The sequence below is a fragment of the Embiotoca jacksoni genome, unplaced genomic scaffold (genome assembly GCF_022577435.1).
Source record: "Embiotoca jacksoni isolate LCO1_2020_lvr unplaced genomic scaffold, fEmbJac1.0.p SCAF_3, whole genome shotgun sequence".
NCBI lineage: Eukaryota > Metazoa > Chordata > Actinopteri > Embiotocidae > Embiotoca > Embiotoca jacksoni.
In genome coordinates, this window is record NW_027185381.1 from 24,325,094 (window position 1) to 24,349,664 (window position 24,571).

Genomic DNA, 24,571 nt, shown 5'->3' on the forward strand with positions numbered 1-24,571 from the left:
TTGCAGTTTAACTGTGGAGGCTTAATTGATCAGAAAATCTGACTCGGGTTCCAGCTACGAGATGATCAACTCGCTCGCTTGCAAGTATCGCTGCTCAAATGAACAGCTGATTCCCGGGTTGACTCATCACGACCGCTCATCCGTGTCACAAATGGCCTCTTGATGATGACGGCGCCGCTCGTACCTGCCGGGAGATTTTGCGAAGCATCCGCAGAAAAAAAAAAAAAAAAGGCCTCCGATTCTATCGAGTTTGTTTCCTATTGTGTGTTTCTGGCCCTATTCTGTTCCAACGGCCGAAGTAATTAAGCGTTAAAAATGCTTTTCCACTTACGAGGCACCGCCGGGGGATTTTTATTTTTATTTTTTTTTGGAGCCGAGGTCGGCGGGGATTAAACTTGTTGATCTGAGGAAAAAAAAACAAAAAAAGAGTGCAAACGCTCTATTGATTAAGCACTGATGCTGTATTGGCAGGCCGAGTCATGAGGCAGGCGGGCGGAGTGAGGAGGAGGGCGGGTGGAGGGGGAGGGCTGGTCGGAGGGATGAATGTGGCTGACTGATAGATTTAATGATCAAAGCCCGGCTGAAGCACTCGCTTGTACTGTAAAGTCAGTTGTTTGTGTTTGTGTTGTGATGGAGATGGAGTCTGTTGGCCGCTCAGCTGGGCCAAAAAAAAAAATCAAGGTATTTTTGTGTCCTTATTATGCAAGCAAAACAAAAAGAAAACACTTTTAAAAGCAGAATTCTTGCACTGCAATCAAAAATCTAAGTTTGTAGGTAAAATTATATCGACTGAGAATAAAATGATTGCATTGCAAGCAACTTCCCTCTTTACAGTTTTGTTAGTTTTGGTCCCAGAATTAAGATTTTTTTTTTTTTCTTATGAAAGTCGACTTTTTGGCTGCAAATTGAAAACCTTTGCTCTCAAGTCAAAAATCTTAAATAATAAAGACACAGAAATAACTTCATTAGCAAAAATCCAAGGCATTTTTTTCATTAAACATCGTCCTTATCTGTGTGATATCTGTTCATACAATCTGCAGTGGTACATAAGACATTTTAAATCTGATTGATCAAGTTTCTATTGAAGTTATTTGAGTTGCAGAAGTCGGATGTTTCAGACATAAATATTTAGCAATTCCTTCACTGAATAATTTCAGCATTAAATCAATAACCTTTAAGCTGTTTAGAAAGTCTACCGATGACCTTCAGCTAATCAAATTAAACTGTGCATCTACTACTTTTCACCACTTTCTACATTTAGTTAAGCTAAAAGTTTTACCTTTCATACGTTAGCCGACTTTAAGTGTTTTGACCTTCGGACCTTAAAATAGAGACGAATCAGTGAATAATAATACGACTGCGGTTTGTTTGACGTTCACCTGAACAAGACATGACGATGCAGTCAAACTCCATATTCACCCAGAACAAGCCAACTGATGACATCACAGGAAATGGTTCGTCGCGCCGTACGCTACTGGCTGTGAGTCTACGTTAAATACGTCTCCAAGTAAATGTTGGTTTTTTTTGGGCCCGACACAGTCGATTAAACTTGTCGCTCATTATTTTGACAGTAGCTGTCGAAACCTGGTTGAGCTTCAGTAAAGATGTTTTGTCCTTTAATGAGTGTATCGTTCGGGACATCGAGGTGTTTACGGACCGGGTTTGAAATATTTTGATTAGAAAGTAGTCGTGGTGGCCGAGTATTGCACGCACAAAAAAAAAAAAAAAAAAAAAAAAACTCGAGCCTCGAGATGACCAGCCGGTGGCGCTAATTCTCCACACACACACAAAAAAAAAAAAACCACCAGTCAAACCTCAAATGTCGGAAATATCGATGAAAAATACGACTTTTGCGTTTCTTTCATCTGTTTTTAGAAACGCGAGTGGAAACTATTATGACGATTACGCAAAACGGTGACGGTTTACGCTCCAGTAATTAGCGATCAGGTGATTACGCAATAACTGTGACACCTCATACCTGAAGAATCGCCCCGCGGTTCATCTACCCGTCAGGACGTTTGAAGGTAGGAGTGCTGAAAGGTGACCGAGCTGAGTTAAGTCGTCTTTATTCCGCCTCGTTCTTCGGTTACATCACACCTCGATGAGCCGATGCATTTTTCTCTGTCCGTCTCCTTCAATGATTCATTCACTCTTTCCGGCTCCAGTCCTCCTCCTTCTCACATCTGTCTGTTTTTTTTTTTTTTTTTGGGGGGGGGACATATTAATTACAGGGACTCCAGCCTTCGGTGGCAGGTCTCCAAGTTCAAACTGTCCGGCCTTTCACGCTTCTCACGGACAGCAGATGTGGAACATCGGCGACTAATCAAAGCAGTTAAGCGTCGCGAAGCCTTCTGCGTTCACGATCCAAAAAAAGCAAAGCGGAAGAAGAAGAAGAAGAAGAAAAAAAAAAAAAGCACGTTACGAAACAAAGCTTGGTTTTCTGTTACTTTACTTACGTAAGACATGTTTGTTTGTTTTTTTATGTCCACGACACGTTTTCTTGATCGGGATCATTTCTAGTGAAAGAAATTACCACAAAATGCAGTAAAAGATATCAAACTGGCATCCGTGTTGATTGGAGTCCTACTAATGTGCTTCGTAGTTGTTCCTCTGCGGTTTCATATTAAAACAGTTGAACGCTCATCAAAGGAACTCTAACAAACCAAAATTCAAACTTTTCTTGGCGCTATTTCTCTTTTCCCAGAAAAAGCCACATCCACCCATCGTAGTTTCATCTACCCATGTCGTGTTAGCGCGTCGACACGTCCGGCTGTCCGGCAATTTATTTGCTTTCAGATGAACTTCTGGGATCACTCTTTTTCTAAATTGGAAGTTATCCGTGCGGCCTAATTTCAGCGCTCGTGACCGAATATCAAAATATCCGGCGCAGACGCTCCTCTTCCTCGCCGCGAGTCGCACGGATTGCGGACGGCCGTATGTTCCGTCAGCGGAGGTAACGCGAGACGAAGCTGTTGTAAGAAAAAAAACAAAAAACATGAACGGACGTTGTAGAAATCGTCGCGTCCGTTGGTGTTCCCGGATCACGCGGCGCGGCTCGTTTGACGGATGGCAGGAAGTGGCAACTGCTGCCGCTTTCGGCGTGTGCGTTTGAGTGTGCGTGCGCGTGTGTGTGTCTGTGTGTGTGTGTGTGTGTGTGTGTGTGTGCAAATAAGAAGATGCAATCTCAAGGCAAGACATGTCGCGAGGCTCCTTTTACAAATGCAACTGCGAGGCTCTTACTGGTCTGTGTTGTGATTAACGTTAGCCTGCAACTCTTAACATCTAAATAGGGATTCAAACACACACACACACACACACACACACACACACACACACACACAAACACAAACACACTGCTGCATAACCACCGGCCCTTTTCTTGAATTTTAAAGAGACAGTCTATTCCCCCTCGTGACGTTTTTTTTTTTTTTAGTCTGTCGTCACTCCCCCCCCCCCCCCCTCCAACTCGTTAACAGACACACACCAACCTCCCAAGGGCAAACAGAGGGGGGCACCTGTGGCCTGCTTTATTAAACAGCCATTTTGCAGAGAAGTATTTTCAGTTCACGAGCACCTCCCGAGAACACAGCTCGGACTGAAACGAGCGTTCTGTGTGCATGAATAGATTATTGTTGTTTCCGTCGGCCCTCCGGTGCCAATTAGGGACGTCGGCGGGAAGCGAAACCTCGGTGCTAGAAATCGATGATGAAATTGTCAAAACACGACGGCGGTTTTACGTGTGGCACCGACGGTAGCGAAGGTACCGACGACGTCGTAGGGGCTGGAGGTGCCGGATAGTAATAACAACAACAACAACAACAACAACAACAACAACAACAACACATGGAAGTGCGAGTGCAGGTGAAGCGACAGGTTGCCGATCACGGCCAAGAAGCCACAACTGTTTCTAACAAGATTTATAACTTAAACTTATATATATAAAACTCAAAAGCAGACATCCGGATCGGCACGCAGATTTTAAGGTGGGAGAGTTCCCGTCGTCAACTTTGAACTTACTATTTCAACAATTAACTTTACGTCACAATGAGGGGCAAAAAAAAGCGGTGAAAACTTCAATATATCATAAAAATATTAATATTATTGGCTTTCAGCTTGAACCCTCCACCAGTTGTGCCAGAGACGTCTATTTTGCTGAAACGATAAGGGATCATCACCACCGTCATTCAATTTTAGTCCAAGATTAATTCTCATACAAATTTGCATTCAATTTATGCCACTATTATAATCCAGATCATAGTTTAATAATACACCTTTGAAGAAGAAGAAACATTTACTGGCTGTTGTGTTTTGCTTTTCCACTAAAGCCGCGATGTTGATGTCAATAGACGATCATGGAAATGTTGTTGGTTGAATATTAGAAGTCAACAGATGGGGGCGCTAATTCTCCTCCTGCGCGCCTTTAAACTACAGCGGAAGAAGAAAGGGGGCGTGGCCAGATGACACCATTAAAAGAGCAACAGTCAAACCTTAAATGGTAGAAAAACAATTCTAAATAGTGATGGGGGGGAAAAAAACCTCAAAGCTGTTTTTATAACTATGAATGGTTGTGACAATTATGCAAAATGTTTGGCTCTTTACTTCCTGTCACGGCGTTAAAAGGACATAATCTGCGGGGAAATATCACTGTAATATTTGAAGCAAATCATAAAGTTCATTATTCCCTTTGTGTGTTACTTCAGTTTGGCTTCTTATTACATTTCTCTGGCAAAACCACATTTCACATTTTTATGGTCCACAAAAAAAACCACAAAAAACCCCATCATGAGATATGTGAAGCGCTGCCTCTGCTGAAAGTGTTTCCGAGTTTGTTTGGTTGTCATATATAATAAAAGAATTTTTTTGTTTGTTTCCCTGTTTGTGGACGGAGATTCTCAATAAATCGAGGGATTTTCTTTCGCCGACCGATCGTAAACTGAGCGCGTTTTCTCGTCGGGGCTCCCGCGCCGAGCTGCTCGGAGTACAACTGGGTGGGATCACGGCTGCATTTAGTCCGAACGTGCATTATTGAGAGATTTCACTTTAAAGAAGGTCTAACTGGACACTTTATTGAAATGCCTCAGGGCTCGAAATAACTCGACGATGCCTGAGGAATAGAGCAAACCGGGCCGGACAGCCTCGCGGGCACCTCCGTCAACTGGCTTTTACTCAAACTTGCTGACATATAAAATTTAAAAAAAACCCATCTTTTTCCTGCTTTCTGTCATATTTACCGCAGGATGTTTACCATGAAAACAATCGCAATAACAGGAAAGAGGCTTCTGTTGAATTATCGATTCATCGTTTTGCCCAAAATAAGTCTGAAAATAGTTCAAAAATGCCTCTTACGATTACCAAGTCCAAAATAATACCTTTAAATGGTCTTGTTTCAGTCAACTAACAGTCAGATGTCCCACAAATATTGTTTACTGTCTTGTATAAAAGACAAAGAAATGCATCAAATCCTCACGTTTGAGAGAGCAAGTAATAAAATATATAGAATAATATTAAATTAAACTAAACAGTGCAACGAGTACCAACATTTTACAAGTGAAAGCTGCACAGTGGACACAACTAGCAGTTATTTTCTATATTCATTAATCTGACGATTAATTCTTTTGATAAATCAGTCAATTGTTTGCTGATTAAAGGTCAGAAAACAGGGAATAATTCCAGCTACAATTACCAACAGCCCAGAATAACTCCAAAATATTCAGTTAATTAAAATAACAAACATGATAATAAACTAGTCTTTAGTTAAATCGACAGCAGATTAATAGATTGGCACCAGATGAACGTTTCGTATATGAAAACCGATGACTCGGCGCAAACGGCTCCAGATTTTGTAAATACGCTGTGAAACAACTTTTCAACGCTCGCAAGGTCAAAACTACAGCTAGCGCAAAGCTACAGCTACATGCTGTTCGCTATTTTCATTTATTATATTTAACTTTTTTTTTTTTTAACCAAGTGGATTTTAGGAAACCTCTTTTTGAAAGGAAACCTGGCCGGGACAGCGGGATTACTGGTTCGGACACGTCGGCAAGTATCTAATTAGAAAAACACTTAAACTCACCTCTGGCAAAATCCATCACAAAACAATAACACTGTTGTCTGTGTCTCTTGGTTGTTTGTATATAAAATATATATATATACACCGTACCGTATATACTGTGCATTTTATATTTAATATTTTTTCACTGCTATTTTATTGCTTTTTATTATTTTATTATTATTTTATTGCTTTCCTGTATGCTGCTGTAGCGAAAAAATGTACCCTTGGGGATTAATAAAGTAACTACCTAACCTATCCTAACCTAACCTAACCTATCCTAACCTAACCTAACCTAACCTAACCTAACCTAACCTAACCTAACCTAACCTAAAACTAGTAAAGTCTGTTTTACCGAAAATCCAAACTTTTAACTGACCGGACGAACCGACGCGGTAAAAATAAAAAAACAACTCTGTGCTGCAGCTCGAACAGTTTTTGACAGACGGAGGGCAGTTTTCTTTTGCAGCGGCACCCCGCCGCGACATCTCGGAGGTCCCGGCAAAAGTAAATGAGGACTCTGGATTTTTTTTCGGGGACACGACTCTATTTTGGTGTTTCTGAACGCAGCCTTCAAATTTCCAGAAAAACCCTCCTTCTCAGGCAGGACGGAGAACCCCGCCGAGAGCAGTGACCGGCGAAATGAAAAGGTCGGGGCCAAGCAATCCTGGAGTCCAAACGGAAAAACAACCGATGTTTTATCGCGTCATTAAAAGACGTGACATTTTTTTTTTGGGGGGGGGGGGCCCTCGAGGTATTTTAACCCGCTGTGTTTTTAACCTTCATATTACCGCACCCCTTCTCCTGCCGAGATGCCGTACGAGTTTCGCCGCTGAACCGCGTCACAACCTCGACGGCGGGTATTCATCCGCAGCTCCAGTTTACTTCTTTATTTACGCTGCTGATCGTCTGCTGCCAAGTAAATGTCATTAATTATCATCGCGGATTGTTTGTCACACACAACTGAAAATGTGATACAATAATAAATAATTACAGTTCATCTTGTGCCTACTGGTTTTACATAACTACCGCAAACAATGCCACCATATTGTTTTTTTTTTTGGTGCCTGTTTTGCATCTCTTTGTACTCATTTTGTTTCTCTTTGTTGTTGTTGTTTTTTTTCCATCTCTTTGTGTCTCTTTGTGGTGGATTTTGTCTGTTCTGTAGTTGTTTGACAGAAGCCATCGCCCGGGAACGCCGCAATCTCCTCATCCAGTGACACTTCAGCGCTTTGGACAATATGATGATGAAACAGGTGTTAAATGTGATATTTCTTTGTGGTATTAAGAAGTCTGGTGTTTCCATGTGGTCGTTTTTTGAATTTTTTTTTTTTGGTCATTTTTGCGTCTCTTCGTAGCTGATGTCGCTTTGTAGTTGTTTTGTGTCCCTTTAAAGTCATTTTGCATCTCTTTGGGATTTGTTTTGTGTCTCTTTCCAGTTGTTTTGTCTTTTTAATTCTCATTTTGCATGTTTTTACGGTCATTTTATGTTGTTTTGTGGTCGTTGTTTTGCATCTTTTTGTAGATGCTCCATGTTTCTTTGTTGCAGTTTTTTGTCAGGAGCTATTTAAAGTTATTTTGCATCACTTTAGGTTTCTTTTGTGTCTCCTTATTGTCATTTTCCTTCCTTTTAGCTGCTCCATATCTCTTTGTAGTTGCATCTTCAGCTCCTTTTTTTTTTTTTTTTATCCCTTTTACAGCCATTTTGCATCGTTATGATTGTTTTATGTCATTTTGTAGTTGATTCGCACCTTTTAGTTGCCATTTTACGTCTCTTTGTAGCTGTTTTGTGTCTATTTGTCGCAGCTCCGTGTCTCTGTGGGAGAGTCTGGAGCCACTTTGTATCCCTTTAAGCTCATTTTGCATCACTTGGTGAAACAAGTATTAGATTCCATTCTATTTGCTATTAAAAAAAAAAAAAAAGGTCTTATAAATACTTAAATCTAACTTGGCGAGTCCTTCAGAAACCCCGTTTATCACACAAAAAAAACTACTTTTCATCAAACGAGGTGATTTTGACATGTTGACTGTTATTCAGCCTCTTTTTTTTTCTGACTTGTGCGTCTTTCCTCCTCCTCCTCTTTCCTCCTCCTCCTCTTTCCTCCTCCTCCTCCTCCTCTTTCCTCCTGTGTCATCTGCCCCCACTGATATGAAAGCACATCAGAGTCGCTAGGCGATGTGGGAGGGTAAAAACAGCCGAGATGCTGACGTTCGACTTGCCGTTCTCCCGCTGTGAGCCGGTCAGGGCTTTTTGGTAACGAGAGCCCGGGGACTCGCCTGAGCTCGCCGAGCGCAGGAGAGACCGAAGGGAAAGCGTGTTGATCATGTTCCTCCATTTACTTCATTGCTGAACGACTTGAGTACGTGCAGTTGTAATGGATCTGGCTCTGCCCCCCCCCCCTCCAAAAAAAAAGACCCATGTTTACTCCACGTTATGTGTCTGAATAACTGGGATTAAAAGCTCATTTTTTTTTGGGGGGGGGGGGGGGGGGGGGGGATATGTCAGATCCTCCATCTTGTGGCCTTGACTTGGCAGTTTTAAGGCATTTATTTGAACTCTTTTGTTTTACTGCTGAAACTCCTGCAGTTCTTTCTGTGTTTCAAGTAATTACCACGCAAAAATCTCATCAAAACATGTGACATTCATCTTCCTAATAAACTGGTTAATTTGAGTATATAAAATGTAAAATTAACATATTCAAATAAAAGAAAATTGTGGTCTAACCAGCTGTCAAAGTCACCCAAAATGTAGTTTCATTTACAACAGAAAACCAGGAAACTACAGAATATTCACATTTAATAAATTGGCACCAGAATTATTTTTTTTTGTCCTTAACAATGAATCACTTTTTAAAATTGTCACCGAGCTCTAAAGTGCTGCTTGTTTCCTGGCTGCTGGAGGAAAGTATGAATGAAACCGACGTGTATTGTGAGGGACATCTGAGGCTGATCCGAGCATATGTACACCTCCACAGTGTGTGCGTGTGCGTGTGTGTGTGTGTGTGTGTGTGTGTGCGCGCGCAGGTGTGTCCAGTCACAAACATATTGTGGAGGGCGGTAAGCCGATGTTAAGCATGAACAGCCCTCTCCACCATTATCTCCATCCTCCCTTCTCTTCCCTTCTCCGGCTCACCTTCCTCCTCCTCCTCCTTCCTCCTCCTCCTCCTCATCCTCCTCCTCTCTAATCACAGGCCTAATTGACTCAGCCAGATTTGGCAACAGGCTTATTAGTGTCATTTCACACAACAAGGAATGACCTATGCAGATGGTGCAGCGGTGACAGTCGAGACGGAGCACAACCCTGAAACGCTCCAAATCCAACACACACACACACACACACACACACACACACACACACACACACACACACACACACAGAGAGAGAGAGATCTTAAACGACCTATTGACAGCTTTCCAGTGGTTGTTTCACCAAATAAATGTTCCAATAGCTTCAATTTGAGGCAATTTCCTGCAGAAAAAAATGTCAACAATAAACCGGCATGCATCCAGTTTCCCGTTTGAGGCCAAACATACACTTTTACAAATGTTATTTTTGGAAGGCCACAAGCTGCCAGCTTCCCTTCTCAACTTGCCTTCGCCACAGTGAGATTTAATGGCACTGCATTGGTGTCGTTCAGCAGCCATACCTGCAGGTAAACAAGGTGTGCGTGATTGTAGGTATCTGGAAGTAGGAGCTGGTCTCCGCGGTGGTGTGTTTTGTGCGGGGTTGTGTGTGTGTGATGATTAATCCTTCAGCCGTCACCTAAAATCTGCCTGCTGCTTGTCAGTGTGTGGACGTGTGTTGGATAAGCGTGTGTGTGTGTGTGTGTGTGTGTGTGTGTGTGTGTGTGTGTGTGTGTGTGTGCAGCAGACCTTACCGCTGTGCGCGCTGAACCAGCGGGGTGCGATGTGCAGGGGCAAGGTGTCAGCCAGCGACCCCCGGGACCCCAGATACAGCACCCCGTCCGTGTGGTGCCCGCCGCCCCCAGTGTCCTGATAGCCGGTACCGTGGGGGGCCGCGGTAGTGCCCCCTGACCCCCCTCCGGCCCGATCCGAGTCCGTGCCTCTGGGGGTGTAGAAGCCGAAGGGCACGGCGGGACTGTGCTCGATGCCCATCCCGGCCACGGAGCTCACCGAGCGGCTCCGCAGGCCCATGGTGCCGCTCGGCCGGTAGTGACCGAAGTGGGCCGAGGGTGGCACCGCGCTGTCATCCGTAGAGACGCCGGGAAAAGCACCCCGGGGCCGCCCCGCCGTGCTCTGCTTTCCCCCCATCCAAAGCGGGAGAGAACTGGGGTGGGGGGTTCTGGGTGGAAACAGGAGGGGGCTCGGCTCGATCCGCAAAGGGTCAAGAGAGCCGGAACAGGCTGTCGCCCCCCCTCCCCGCGCTCCTGTCTGTCTCTCGGCCTGCCTGTCTGTCCGTGCGCCTCGGCAGGCTCGTCAGCTCTGACTCTCCGCAGACGCAACAGCCCGTTTCCCTGCTGAGCGGAACATGAGCCAGCCCTGACGTCTGGATTCACCTCAGCCGCAGACAAAACCTCGACACAACCAGGGGAGGGAGGTAGGGAGGGGGGGGTGGTGTTGGGGGCAGGGGGGGGGTGGATGGGGTGGCTGACGAGCAGTGAATGACGCCGAAATCCCGGCACGACGAAACAGATGCACACGCCGCGCTGCCCTCCGCCGTCCCAGGTGCTTCCTAAGACGGCTGTATCATTGCAGGCGGGACGCGGCAGCAACACGTTTATCCCGCACCGGCCGGGAACGCAGCAGCGCCGCAATGTTCGCCCCGCTGCACGCGCCTCATCTGATCTCAGACATCGTGACAACTGTTGCTGTCTGTCTGACCGCCACCCGGCCCCCCACCCCCCCCCTCCCTCCCCTCACCCCTCCCACCCCTCCCACCCCCCCACAAAAAACAAAAAAAAAAAAAAAAAAAAAACCGGTCCAAAAAAAAAAAAAAATGACGTCGCCGTCCGCGCTTGTCAGTCCGGTCCGGTAACGGTGGGCTCCAACCAGCGGTCGCTTTTTTTTTTTTTTTTTTTTTTTTTTTCCTTTCTTTCTTTCTTTTCGTTTCCCTCCACCCGGAGATCGGGGTCACAAGTGAAGCCGCTCCCCTGCGCTCGGAAACGGCGCTTCGTTCCTCTCCGCTCCGCCGCCGCCGCCGCTGCTCCTGCTGCCGCTGCTGCTACTGGCCAGACAATGGACGCGCTCAGTGCGCAAGCTCGGATCATAAACACAGACAGGACGGGAGACGGTGCCGGAGAAGACGCACGCGCACGCGCGCGCACACCACACACACACACACACACACACACACACACACACACACACACACACAACCACACACACTTTGTTTTAATTCCTCAACATGGGATTGGCCTGGATTTCTTCTGTAGGCGGTCTGAACCGAGGGATCGTTGGGGCGTTTTAGGATGCGACAGGTGTGGCAGGTGGACTTCAGGTAGATCAGTCTGATCTGGAGTTTAGTAAGTTTTTAACAGTCTGTGAGAAAAAAAAAGACCAGCAAGAAAATATAAGAACAACGGCAGCAATAACATAAGCACAATAACAACAACAACAACAAAAATCAATGCACTGAAAGAAAAAACTATTTTTAGTGAGATTAATTTAATGTTTTTAAGTTAAGAATTAACAAATTCTAAGTTCATTGTACTGACATTTATAAATTTGTTGACAGTCAATTAAAAAAAAAATTCGAAATAAAAAAATATTCTCTTTACGTCAAAACATCATGACAAGAAGATTTGCAGTGTTAAAAAGTAGTTCCTAAAAGTTCCTAAACATTCAAATTATTTGCTCTATTGTGATTTTTTTTTTTTTTTTTTTTTTTTTTTTTTTAAAGCTCACCTGACATTTAATTTGTGTATTTTATTGGGTTCAATTTAAAGTTTTGTGGGCAATTCGTCACCAATAAACTTTTAAGTTGGGACTTTGGGGTTCAAAATGGACCAAATGTGGGTTAACCAGTAGAAGTTGACCCACTTTAATTTTACTGTTGGTTTATTTAAACAGTTTGTCTTTAACTGTCAAAAATACACTGTTTGTTTGTAACCATGACTACGCTAAGAGCTGATGTTAGCTCGCAGCTGGCGTTTCCTTCTGATTGGACAGGATTTCATTTAAAATTTAAATATAAATGAAATAAGTGTCACTAAATACATGGACTTTGGAAATTAAATGTGATTATCCCTTCCGGTTTTCATTGATATTATTCATAATTCGGATGGCGTGGCTGCAAAACAGATGTTACATCTTTAAATTGAAATTTTAAAAACTCAAAAATGTAATAAATTAAATAATATATAATTTGCTGAATCCTGCTGATACCCTTTTAAATTTTTACACAAAAATGTGTTAACATCTGCTGGTCTGGAAAAGTGACATAATTCACTTCTTAATTCATCTATTAATTGAGGAATAAAAATGGATCTACTGCCACCTCTTCGTTTACCCATAATTCTCTTGTGCCCCCCCCCCCCCCCCCCCCCCACAGTGCCAGGCCTCTAGCCGGTCCTCCATATTGTTGTCATTATCCACGTTATGCACAGATTTCACCACCATATGCTAAATTATTGGGATTACAGGCTTGCATGTTTGGTTTGGGATTACTTGGTCTAATCCTGTGCGTGCGTGCACGTGTGTGTTGGTGTGTGTGTGTGTGTGTGTGTGTGTGTGTGTGTGTGTGTGTGTGTGTGTATGTGTGTGTGTGGTAATTAGGCTGGTTTTATTCTGCTTGGCTGTGTTTGTTTCTTCCCAATAACACACAATCGGTCTCATGCAGTCGTCTCGCTACCCAATAAGGTAAAACTATGGTAAAGTACTTACTGTGACACGGTAGGTGTTAATCTCGCCTGCTATAATGACAGCAGGCCTATAAATGGTCGCTGGTCTGCTCCTCAGCCATGTAAACACACACACACACACACACACACACACACACACACACACACACACACACACACTTCAACACATAAACCAGGCGCACAATCAGTACAAGTGGTCCGAACATAAATTTAATACAAATAAGTCTATAGAGCATTGACTCCTGGATAAGAGGTGATTTACCTGAGGAAGAGGAGGAGGAGGAGGCGGAGGGGGGGGGGGGGTCATTTACAGTTTCCAAGAAGTAATATGAATTAGAAAATTTGCTTAACTAATTGGAAAACATCTGTTGGTCCAATTTGTTGATCTTATTCTTCCAATATTTTTGCATTTATGATTGCATGTATATAATGTTCCTGAATCCCTGTAGAGGGGTGAAGGATGTAAAAAAAAAAAAAATCTAAGAAACTAAGAAAAATCAATAAATAAAGTTGAAAAAAAATAAATAAATATGCAAATTAGACTGTGAATCACTCTTCACGGCCCCCAAAGAGAAACTCCTCCTCATGTACTGGCAGACAGAAGAGGAACTGTAAAAAAATAAATAAAACACTTTTAGCAATCATAGAAACATTTATAATAATTTATATAATGGACGAATTATAAAACGATGAGCCTCTGGGTGCAGATTTGCGGTCATTTTGTGTCTCTTTGTCATTATTGTTGTGACTTTGTGGTCATTTTGTTTTGCATTTGTGTCGTTTTGTCTCTTTGTCACGACTTTTTGTCACTCCTATCATTTTGTGCCTCTTTTTGTGGTTGTTTTCTCTACTTTGTGGCATTTGTCTCTCTGGCATCATTTCTTGTCACTTTGCAGGGGTTTTTTTTGTCCTTTTTTTTGTCATTTTGTCTCTTTGTGGTCATTTTCTATCGTAATTAAAGCCGGGACTCGGACCCAGGGACCAGTCAGTAATCTCCCCCCTTTCTACGCTGTTCAGTCACCGATGTCACTCAAACCAATGGATGTCATTAATTAAAAGTGTGCAGGTAATATTCACTGACCAGTAAAAACATGCACGCATTGGTGCTGGAAATTCTTACAAACCAGTGATAATGAAATATACAGTTTACAAACTATAACGGAGTCACTATGAAGTAGTAGTTTTTTTTATTAAAAGTCGATTTTAGTGGTTGTGAGTGTGCTAACCTGTTTATTTCGTTCGTTCTGGCTGCATGCTGGGAGAACAATATTGAAAAATCTACTGAAGCATTTTATTTTGTCCATTTTCTAGGGTTCAAACGTTTGAGAAGCTGCAGGTTTTTCCCACGAGGATGCACCGCTGACCCCTTGTGGTGGAGGAGAGTATTGCGCCATCACAGCCACACGAGGACCTGGAGGTACTTAGAAAGGCTGGATGGATGTTAATCTGGCATGAAGCTGTTTTTTTTTTTATGTCCAGTTTACCAGCTGTGGGATCGTGACGCGAGTCCTAAAGAGACAAATTACTCTTGAGGAAGGACAAACTGATGTCTCTCAACCTTCCAGCAATATCCTTTATTTTATATTCTGAGTGTTTCACAGCCAAAACAATAAAGGTGAGGTGGAACTCAAGATAGGCTTTAAAAAAAAATGAATAAACTGAATTCATGTGGAATAATGAGTTGAAAGACATTTTGAAAGTGTAAAATTAGCCAAGTTTAGTTAACTCGAAGTCGATTTTTGTTTTTGTTTCACCCTTCTCTGCAGCGCCCCCTGGTGTTTGGATGCCGGCACCTACAATTTTTTTTACAATGTGAAAGAAGTCGCTTATTAACCAAAACTTTTAACTGTATCAAATAAATGCAGCTTTCAAAATTATTAGTAACTGATAAGCTACAAATGCATAAAAGAAAAAATAATTGTGACATTTAAATAACTTGAAATACTCATTGCCTTGTAAAAACAATTTTTTTTTTTAATAGTACTCACCGTCCTGTATTTTTGGAAATGAATACATTTTTTAATGGTACAAGTGTCCTTTTCAGACATTAACCATTTAAACATGTGCAGAGGAAAGAACTCTATTAATCTTCATCATCTTTACTTGATTTAAAGACAGAAAGCTGGAATGAAATGTCAAACAATGCATGCTGGGAAGTTTGGTAATATGCTGCTTTTATTTCTTTACAAATATAGTTGAATAAGTTGACTGAAGTAGTGAATTCATTCAAGCCATTTCAAGTTAAAACAACAAGTCAGATCAACTCATGTTTTTAAGTTGTGAAGTGGTCCGAAAACAAAAACGACACATTTGTTTGTTAAATTAACAAAAGTTAAATTCCTGCTAGATGATTTAAAGTGCTTTAATCCAACATCAATCTTGTCCACTGTTGACACTGTTTTTTGTTTTTTTTGCCTTTACAAACAAAATGGTTCAAAAAATCTAAAAAGTGTGTTTTAAACAATGTTCAGACTTAAAACAATAAATAAATTAACAGTGATTTTAGCTTCAGGTGAATTTAAGTTGTTTCAGCCAAAAATAAAGAAGAAAGTGTACAAATTATTTTCCAGATGTTTCCAGGACATTTCAGTCTTTTTTTTTTTTTCAGGTGTTTTCCAGTTATGGAAAACGAGTCCTGGTTTCTGGGACATGTGGGGACGCTGGCATGCTTTAAAAAAAAAAGTCCCACACAGTGAAGAAGACATCAACGGACTGCAGCTGCAGTTAATTCAAAACATAATATTAATGGTTTTCTCGATTTAACTGAATTTCCAAAAAAATGGCTGCTTGCTCGATACCCTATTAGATTTCCCTTTTTGAGTGATCAACTGTTAACATTTGATCCAGAAGTCCCGTTTTACCAGGAAGTACTTGGTCATCCCTCGCGCTGCTTTCATAGCTCTCCCTTCTGCAGAATCTTCCCAGGATTCATCAGGTTCTTCGGGTCGAGGGCGTCCTTGAGACCGTGCATGACCTGGATGGCCTGAGGTCCGAGCTCCTCACACAGCAGCGCTCTCTTTCCTAAACCCACCCCGTGCTCCCCCGTACAGGTACCGTCCACGGCCAGGGCGCGCCTGCAGGAGGAACAAACACCTCTTAATTTAGACTGTTACCGATATCACAATATATGTGTGACTTCACAAAAACACTAAATCTGAAGACACTAACGTCTCCGTGTGAGCTGTCAATTTCTCCTTAAGTAAACGTATCAAAAATCAACCCATTTTAAACCAATTAAAATAACTTGATATGACTAATTATCGTTCCAATGTTTGGTTGAATTTTCTGCTGTATATAAAGGAAGGAACCAAATGGGAAGTAAATATTCCTTCATGCGCGGCTCCATAATGTCTATTTTGTGGAAATCGAGTGATTACAACGTGCACAGAAGAGTTATTTCTAAGTTCAAAATGGGATAATAGTCACATAAAGATGCTAAAAATGAAATTGCAGGATGGAAACTGGACAAAAAAAAAACCAAAAAACCAAAACAGTTTTCGATAACTAAAACTAACAAAAGCTGAATAATTTAAATTTCATTAACATAGAGGTCAGAAATGAACCAGGAAACTTCGCATCAGTTAACGACGAAGCTCCGCGGATCGAAGTCCTGATTGGTGGAGGATTTGAGAGGAAGCGGACCGGAGAGGTGACGGGATCAGAGACACGGTTACCTGGCCAGTCTCTCGGTGAACAGGTGGACTCGGTGCAGCTCGTCCGGGTCGCCGGGATCCACCACCATGAGACAGTGGAAGTTACCGTCGCCCACGTGGCCCGCGATTGGACCTGAAAGGCCGACGGCATCATCGGTCATTACAAACCAAGAAGAAAAAAAAAAACACATCTTCCACACGTCAGTTCAACCTGCCGTCGCTCCCGTTTAAGGTTTGTTGTTAAAAGGCTTCCAACATGTTTTTTCCTACAACGAAGAAATAAATGCAATAAAACACACTCAACTGCTCTGAAGAACACCGGAGTCACTCGGCGTGTCATTCAGTCGCAGTTTCAACCAGCTGTTTCCAGGTAAACAAGGTTAATGTTCTGCTCCTCACCCGTGAGTCTGTTCTCGATCAGGTCCTCCTTCGTCTCCACGATGACTTCGGGCAGTCGAGACAGTGGGACACACACATCGGTGGCGTACGCCTACGCACACACAAACACACATGGGAAGGAATTCAAACGTAAATGAAGTGAGACAGCCTGTGAAGCCCGAGTCGTGACGGTGCTCGTGTAGTCGACGTCTGTTCGACCAACAGCTTCATCTCTAAAGCTCTCGAGTTCTCACACAGCAGCAGTAAGTTATAATAATATGACGTTTCATCCCCGAAGAACAGCTCTATTAAACAATATTACATCTTCCCGTCTTCCCTGTCGCTCAACATGCTTTGTATAAATATAACGTTCACATTTCATAACATTAAGTGGAACTATTTCAAAAGATCTGGATCCGTTTTAAACAAATCTGTGAGGTTTTATTCAGTAAAGCTTGTTTAGATTTATATAAATCCGTCTTCAGATTTCCCCCTCCGTCCTCCAGCAGCCTGTTTACGAAGCTCATTATTTGCATTATTCATGGCCACCTAACTAATGAATAATAAAAAATGTCCTTATGCTGCACACGTAAGCCAGATGTGTATAGAAATCTGCTCGCCATCTCGAGGCCACAATTACGGCAATTTATCTTTAAAGATAAATAACTGTTGAGTTGAGTGATTATTGTAAGAAATATCTGTGTGTATGAACAGTATCTATAAGCAGGGGTGGGCTCATCCTAAAGCCTCCTCCATGGACTTTGTCTTGTCAAAGAGTGCGATCTTGTTCTGAGGGCCCACTGGCGGGCCGGCCTTTAAAACAGTGTGTTTGTTTGTTTGTTTGTTTGTTTGTTTGTTTGTTTGTTTGTTTACCTTGCAGCCGGGTCTGAGAGCCAGAGCGGCGTACCAGGCGTCGTGACGAGCTTGCCACAGCCGGCTCCGAGTTTCAGCATCTCGAGCCCACTGGAAGTCGGAAGCTCCGTTACACTGAGTGATGTCCGCTGAAGAAAAAAAAAAAACCCACACAAACCAGAAATGTGAGAGTTTCATGATGTCGCCGTGAACCAGCATTAGTCTACGTTAGCAACCAAATATCAACAAAAGTATTGCTCACTAAGCAAACATGAGCAGTGAACATGTTCAGCAGTACGTGAAGCGCCGGAGGGTCAAAATTCAGCGCTCAGGATGAACCGCAATTTCGATCTCAGAAACCAACACTAAGGTGCTCATTTTGTTTTTAAAAACATTTCTGTCGGTGTTTCACCACAACTCGCTCACCGGTGGTGCCGACTTGTTCTTCGAGGCTTCGCTCCGAGCCGTGAAACTCCAGGAACAGAGTCGGGGCGACGGGGTAGGACAGAGAGCTGAACCTGTTGCACGCGTCGATCATCACGTCATCCAGAAACTCTGGATATCACACACACACACACACACACACACACACACACACACACACACACACACAGGACAAACAGGACGAGGGAAATGTCAGCGTGATCCATCGTTTCTTCTTTTTTTTGTTTGCTTAATAGCTGAATTTCTTTTTCCAGCTGTCAATAACTGATATTGATTTATTTTCATTCCTGATTATACGATATATTCCTCCCTATCTCGTAGGAATTTTTTTTGAATTTGTAATAATGACATGAACGTTTACGGTAACTTCAATACTTCACTGATTTTTAGATCCCCACTGGCGTTTCTTCTTCGTTAACACGGGGACCATGAAATCATACGGTTCATTTGTCCAAAGGGCGTTAAAGTGACCATCAAAGAACGATCTGAAGAGATGTCTTCCTTTATGAGAAAACGTTCACCACCCCCTCCTTAGTTTCCTTCCTCCCTTCTCACCGATGCGAGCGATGGGAACTCCGGCCTGCAGGACCTGCACGGTGCTGTCCACCGCCGCCTGCACGGAGGGGAAGGAGCAGACGGCCGACAGCATGGCCTCCGGGATGCCGTACAGGCGGAGTGTCGTTTTGGTGATGATTCCCAGCGTTCCCTCCGACCCCACAAACAGGTTGGTCATGTTGTAGCCTGCCGCCGTCTTCCTGGGGACAGAAAAACGAAGCCGTGAGGCTTTTAAAAAGCACGAGGCGACATCACGAACCGTGTTCTGGTTTTAAAAAAAAACAAGAAAAAAAAAAAAAAAGGAGGCGCGTACCTGGGACGTCGGCCCTTACCGGCGGTGTGTACGACGGTGCCGTCGGCCAACACCACCTCCAGGTTGATGACGTTTTCCGTCATCGTCCCGTAGCGCACGGCGTTGGTGCCGGAGGCGCTGGTGGCCGCCATGCCGCACAGAGACGCATCCGCTCCCGGATCTGAGACAACAATGCGTTTCCTCACTTCTTATTCAAATCGTAGATCTGTAAATCTGACAACGGTATTGCGAGTGACTGCTGTGATCAACCTGTAACTTGGAAATAATAACTTGTTAATATTGAATTTCAACTACTTTAATAATATCCGTTTATAGATTATTTGTTGGATACTTGTTACAGAAAACCTCATTAAATATTTTACCACTTAAACTCTGACAGAGCGAGAACAAATAAATCACGTCGGCTCACTCGAAAATGACTTTCTTTTCACTTCCACAGATAATATATATATATATACATATTAAAAAAAAAGATGCTCTCATGAAAACTTGGTGGATACCTGAATGGAAAAGATTTTATTTTGAAAAGGTGCTTTTATTGTGACAAGACCAACAGGGAAATAGAAAAGTGAAGAACGTCCACATGCTGGATCGATGCGCGAAGGACTGAAACGAAATAGATGTTTCTTTTCACTTCATTCATGACGTCGGGACACGGAGCTGAATTCTTGTTGATCTTTTGTTTTGTTTTATCCAATCAGAAGCGAACGGGTGTATTTTTGCTACAGATGAGCGAATCTCGGATGTTGTGACATTTTAATGCCAAAACTAAAAAGCTGTCCATTGTAATCCTCTTTCACGCGTAAAATACACTCGTTTATTTTTGTTTTGCTTATCACCAACATCACAACTGTTAATTTGATGCTTTTACTTGCTGGCTTTTTTTTTTTTTTTTTTTTTCTTCACCAGCAGCAGCACTTTCATTCATTTTGCCGTTTTAAAAACGCGTCCCGGTCCTTTCACCGAGCTACCGGGGAACCCCGCAAGAGAAAGCCGGGAAGCGGCGTGACTGACCGACAGGGAACCAGAGGCCGGTGTCCCGCAGGTAGGCGTTGAGGGCCTTCCGGGTCACGCCGGGCTCCACCGTCACGTCAAAGTCATCCGGGTGGAGATCCAGAACCTGGTCCATGTTCCTTAAACTGAAGCACACGCCACCCTGGAGGGCCGGAGAGAGAAACGTGTAGATACGTGTTTATTTACAGTTTATCACGATTAAAAATTGCTGCTATTTGTACGGGACCTACATCCAGTCACCGACGCGCTCTCTCACCTTCACAGCACTGACCCCTCCCTCCAGGCCCGTCCCGGTGCCGAAGGGGATGATGGGAAGGCGGTGGTTGTGGCAGACCTTGGCCAGGGCACTGACCTCCTCCACGCAGTGTGGAAACACCACCACATCTGGGGGGCAGCATCTGGGACGGCAGAGATGCGACACGATCAACTCGCCGTTCTCTAAAGTAAAATGGCAGCTTTTGATTTTCCTCCCCTCAAAATAAAAAACCAAAACCTAATTTGGAATTAATTCAGCGACCGAGGTCCACGAGAGGAAATGTTTTTGTGCGAATATCCTCAGTTACAAGTCGACTAGAAGGACATGAAATGATAAAATAATCAAGGCTCACATTCGATTATTTCCGTTGATTGGACCGAGTCGTGCCGTACCCGAAGCTCACGACCCCAAAAGGTGGAGGTTGGAACGGAGGTCTGCCGGTAAATCTAAAGCTTCATCTTCTGGTTCAGCTCCATCTTTACTAAAAAAAAAATAGTCCGATGCATTGCCTGCTTTTACTGCTGATGTTGCATAAATCCATCCCAACCCAAAAGGGAGCATCCTAACATTTCAGCTCTGTAAGTACCACCACCGAGAAATGTGAGTGTATATAACTCTGGAGAAAAATGCATCTTATATATATGCATTTAAAAAATGTCTTATTAAAAAGCACCATTCCCATGCAACGTTGTGATTGTGTGTCGGTGTGACGGACGGACGGACTGACCTGTGTACAGACTCGTCTTTGCCGTGTTGCTCTCTGACGGCTTCACTCAACGAGACGCCGTCCTCGCCGCATATAGACCTGAATGCAGAGAGCACGCCGTCCACAGACGCCCTCTGTACACACACACACACACACACACACACACACACACACACACACAGCGAGTCATCGAAAAAGAAATAAATATTAAAAGCAAAATCAAACCGTCGACTGTTGCTGTGGTCGTGTTACCAAGATGACTTTTGATTAAAAACGAAACCCCAGATTTTAAGTCATGGCGTGTTTTTTTTCGTTTTTTTAATGCTTTTAACATCAAATTTTAATAAAGTGAAATAAAATAAATACATAACATAATAAAACAAAAACGATTGAATAGTTTAAGCAACCGTTATCTTATCTCCAATGTATTTTTACCAGTGCCCAGCAGTAATGCACTCCTACTCCTTGGTACTTTTACCAACACCTACTGGCGCCGTTTCACTAATTTAAAAATAGATTTAAATAGATTTAAATATGTAAATAGAAACGAGAGACGGCAGAAACGGCAGGGAGGAATTACGTAACTGTTAAAAGGTTTTTATTAAAATGGCCATTACAGCATTGAAAAAACAAAACGGATCTGAAAAGACCTTCGTGGTAGAAAATATGATTTTACATCACACTACGGCACCTTACTCCACCAACCGAGGGAGAGCAGCTCTAAGAAGCTGCATCAAAGTTATGCTGCAGAAGGACCGTCAAATGCCAAGATGCTTTTTGGGGAATTCCCTCAAACAGGATTCTTCCGGACAGACAAAAAGACAAAAAGAGGAAGGATGCCGGACTCAACTTTATCGAGATATGGGAATGGCAAAGGAGATGAGCTGGGAGGACTTTCAGGAGTCTCTTTTCAGAAAAGTACGGCCAAAGAAGCGTCACTCAGTTTAATCTGCCATCCATTTTGTTTTTTTTAACCATCAAAGGTTGGTTTGCTGTTTTTATTGTTCCTAGAGGCTGCATCAAAATAAAAATTATATCTTCCAACAACGCCAGAAGTTCACATTAAGTCAAATTTTCCATGTTTGTACAGTAAAAACGTTAGAGCTGTAAAAAAAAAAAAAATACCCATTATATGTGGAAAATTAAAGTTTGTTGCATTGGCCGGGAATCGAACCCGGGCCTCCCGCGTGGCAGGCGAGAATTCTACCACTGAACCACCAATGCTTATGAAAACGTACATGAGAATGGACAGCCCGACACAACAGAGGCACAGCCAACAGTTGCACTGATATTTTTTCAAACAACAGCAGAAGGTTTACATGAGGTCAAAATGTTAGTGTGTACAATACAATTCGTCCAACACGTTCATAGTATATATATTTTTCTTTTATATAGGAGATTTCGTCGAGCAAATATGTTAGAGCGACAAAAAAAAGAAAAGGATATTTGCATTGGCCGGGAATCGAACCCGGGCCTCCCGCGTGGCAGGCGAGAATTCTACCACTGAACCACCAATGCTTGACGAGCCTGCTATGGGCACCGTCATGAGAAAAACGACCTACCGACATGAGCGCAACAGGAAATAAAGATGATATTTTTGCACCTCTCTGATCCTTAATCCGAGTCTCAGGAAACGGCGGAAAAGTGCCCGTGTGTGTCCAACAAGAGGGGAGAGGCGTGGAGTGAGCAAGAAGGGAGAAGGAGGAGCCGGAGACGTGGAAACTAGCGTCTCTGTGACTGTGTGTCATGAGACAAAACAAACCATAAAGCACTTTACATAAACTTCAGGTCTGAAAAGTGAACAGCGTTTGTTAAAATATACCCACGTGGAAAAATAAAGTTTGTTGCATTGGCCGGGAATCGAACCCGGGCCTCCCGCGTGGCAGGCGAGAATTCTACCACTGAACCACCAATGCAGATGTTGCACAACTTTGGCACAGAGGTCACCTGACAGGTGACACGCCGAGAACATGTACATACATTAACACTCACTTCTCAGCTAATGCAATGTATGACGTAGAAATAATTTTTTTTTTTAAAAACAAAAGAATTTATATCCTGACTGGGCTTCCATAACTGGTATTGATAATTATTTTACTTGCAAATGGATTCCAATATATGCTCTCAAATTCACCAAGCAACATCAGGCAGAGATATATGCATTTAAAACGCGTCTGAAGGAGTGTGTATGTAGGCAGTGACTAAAACTATTAAGAAGCACAACTCACTGCAAAAAAAAAACACAATTCAATTCCCCCCGTGACTATAAGAAAAATATATAATTTATATTTGCACGACGTTACTTTGCATTGAAGTAGATTCTGGAAGTTTTATAGGAAATAATATATTAAGAGTCACGTGTTGCACAGCATTTGCACACAATAGCCATTTTTGAGACCACTTTGGTGTGTCATAGTCATAAATCTGAAATACCTAATGCAGGCAGATGTTCTTCAAAATACATATAAACAAGTAATAATCAGCATACTTGGAGGACCGTGTAAATAATTTCTTAAAAATTATCACGATTTTTTTCATTCATCTTCAAATGATTTTCAAAAGTACACTGTACATGTTATTAAAACTAAATAAAATAATATTCCAGACACTAATTTTAATTTATAATTTAACGTTACGAGAACGTGTGTGCGTAAAGGGGGAGGAGGAGGGGGGCGGGGCACCTCAATCCCCCCCCCCTCCCTCAAAATAAATAAAAATAAATAAAAACCATAAAAGTTGACTTGTTTTAAAACGCACTCACCGTGGCCGTGGGCTCCGGTGTAACGTGGCGACACTGCGGGAGGCAGCGCCGGTGACGCCGCAGCAGGGGGCTCCGTGTCAAACCGAGGAACATTGTCCGACCGAGCTGAAGTCACCGACTGACTGGTGAAAATAACACCTGACAAAATAACCGTCACCGCAAACGCACCACTTCCGCTGCAGCCCTTTTCAAAATAAAATAATAGTTTGATACTTTAAAGCACATTATATCTTTATTGGTTGAATCTTGCACCTTCTATTACTGGATAGTATCCTAAAATTGATCCATTAGTTATAGCTGTTTTAATCATTTCTCCATTACATTTAGCAAATCTCAAGCATTTATACATTACTTTGTTATTTTAACTATCTTTCCATTACTTTTAGCTGTTTTAATCATTTACACATTACTCTGGATGACACGATAACCCAGTCGTTATAGGGTGCAACTGTCAGTAGCGAGTCTGGTTTGATTTATGGACAGCCAGACTCGTACTGCATGTCATTTCCCTCCCATCCAATAAAGACTGAAATTAAAAAAACTAGTAGTAGTTTGTTATTACAAAAGGTTTACGTGTTAATATATTCAAATATTAGGCCTGCTATGCAGTGAACTAATAGTGCTTTTTGAATACCAATTGTAACAAAACACTATTACTTTAAAAAAAAAAATTAGGTTTAGAGTATTTATATCGCGACAATATATTAATACATAAGGTCTTTGAACATTTATGCGGATATTTAAAGGTTACCCCAAATAATTTTTGGCT

General features: G+C 42.6%; 2 protein-coding genes and 3 non-coding genes across 5 annotated transcripts in view; all 5 read right to left on the reverse strand.

Annotated features, from left to right (window-relative positions):
- znrf1 (zinc and ring finger 1) overlaps positions 1-10,911 on the reverse strand; it is a 46,829-nt gene extending 35,918 nt beyond the window's left edge. The window contains exon 1 of the mRNA XM_069162342.1: positions 9,928-10,911. Coding sequence (XP_069018443.1) covers positions 9,928-10,321 — 394 coding nt within the window. The 5' untranslated portion in view covers positions 10,322-10,911. The remainder of the gene's footprint in view (positions 1-9,927) is intronic.
- A 4,132-nt stretch (positions 10,912-15,043) lies between these two features.
- Positions 15,044-23,928, reverse strand: ldhd (lactate dehydrogenase D). Its single transcript, XM_069163218.1, has 11 exons — positions 23,803-23,928; positions 21,063-21,175; positions 20,336-20,477; positions 20,080-20,221; positions 19,066-19,225; positions 18,753-18,952; positions 18,180-18,308; positions 17,775-17,902; positions 16,923-17,013; positions 16,545-16,656; positions 15,044-15,944 (listed from the first exon to the last, which is right to left on the reverse strand). Exons 1-11 carry the CDS (start codon positions 23,893-23,895, stop codon positions 15,764-15,766), a joined length of 1,491 nt encoding a protein of 496 aa, XP_069019319.1. The 5' UTR covers positions 23,896-23,928; the 3' UTR covers positions 15,044-15,763.
- Positions 22,195-22,265, reverse strand: trnag-gcc (transfer RNA glycine (anticodon GCC)). Its single transcript has one exon. It is a non-coding gene; the product is annotated as a tRNA-Gly (tRNA).
- trnag-gcc (transfer RNA glycine (anticodon GCC)) lies at positions 22,489-22,559 on the reverse strand. Its single transcript has one exon. It is a non-coding gene; the product is annotated as a tRNA-Gly (tRNA).
- On the reverse strand, positions 22,887-22,957 carry trnag-gcc (transfer RNA glycine (anticodon GCC)). Its single transcript has one exon. It is a non-coding gene; the product is annotated as a tRNA-Gly (tRNA).
- Positions 23,929-24,571: the final 643 nt, after the last annotated feature.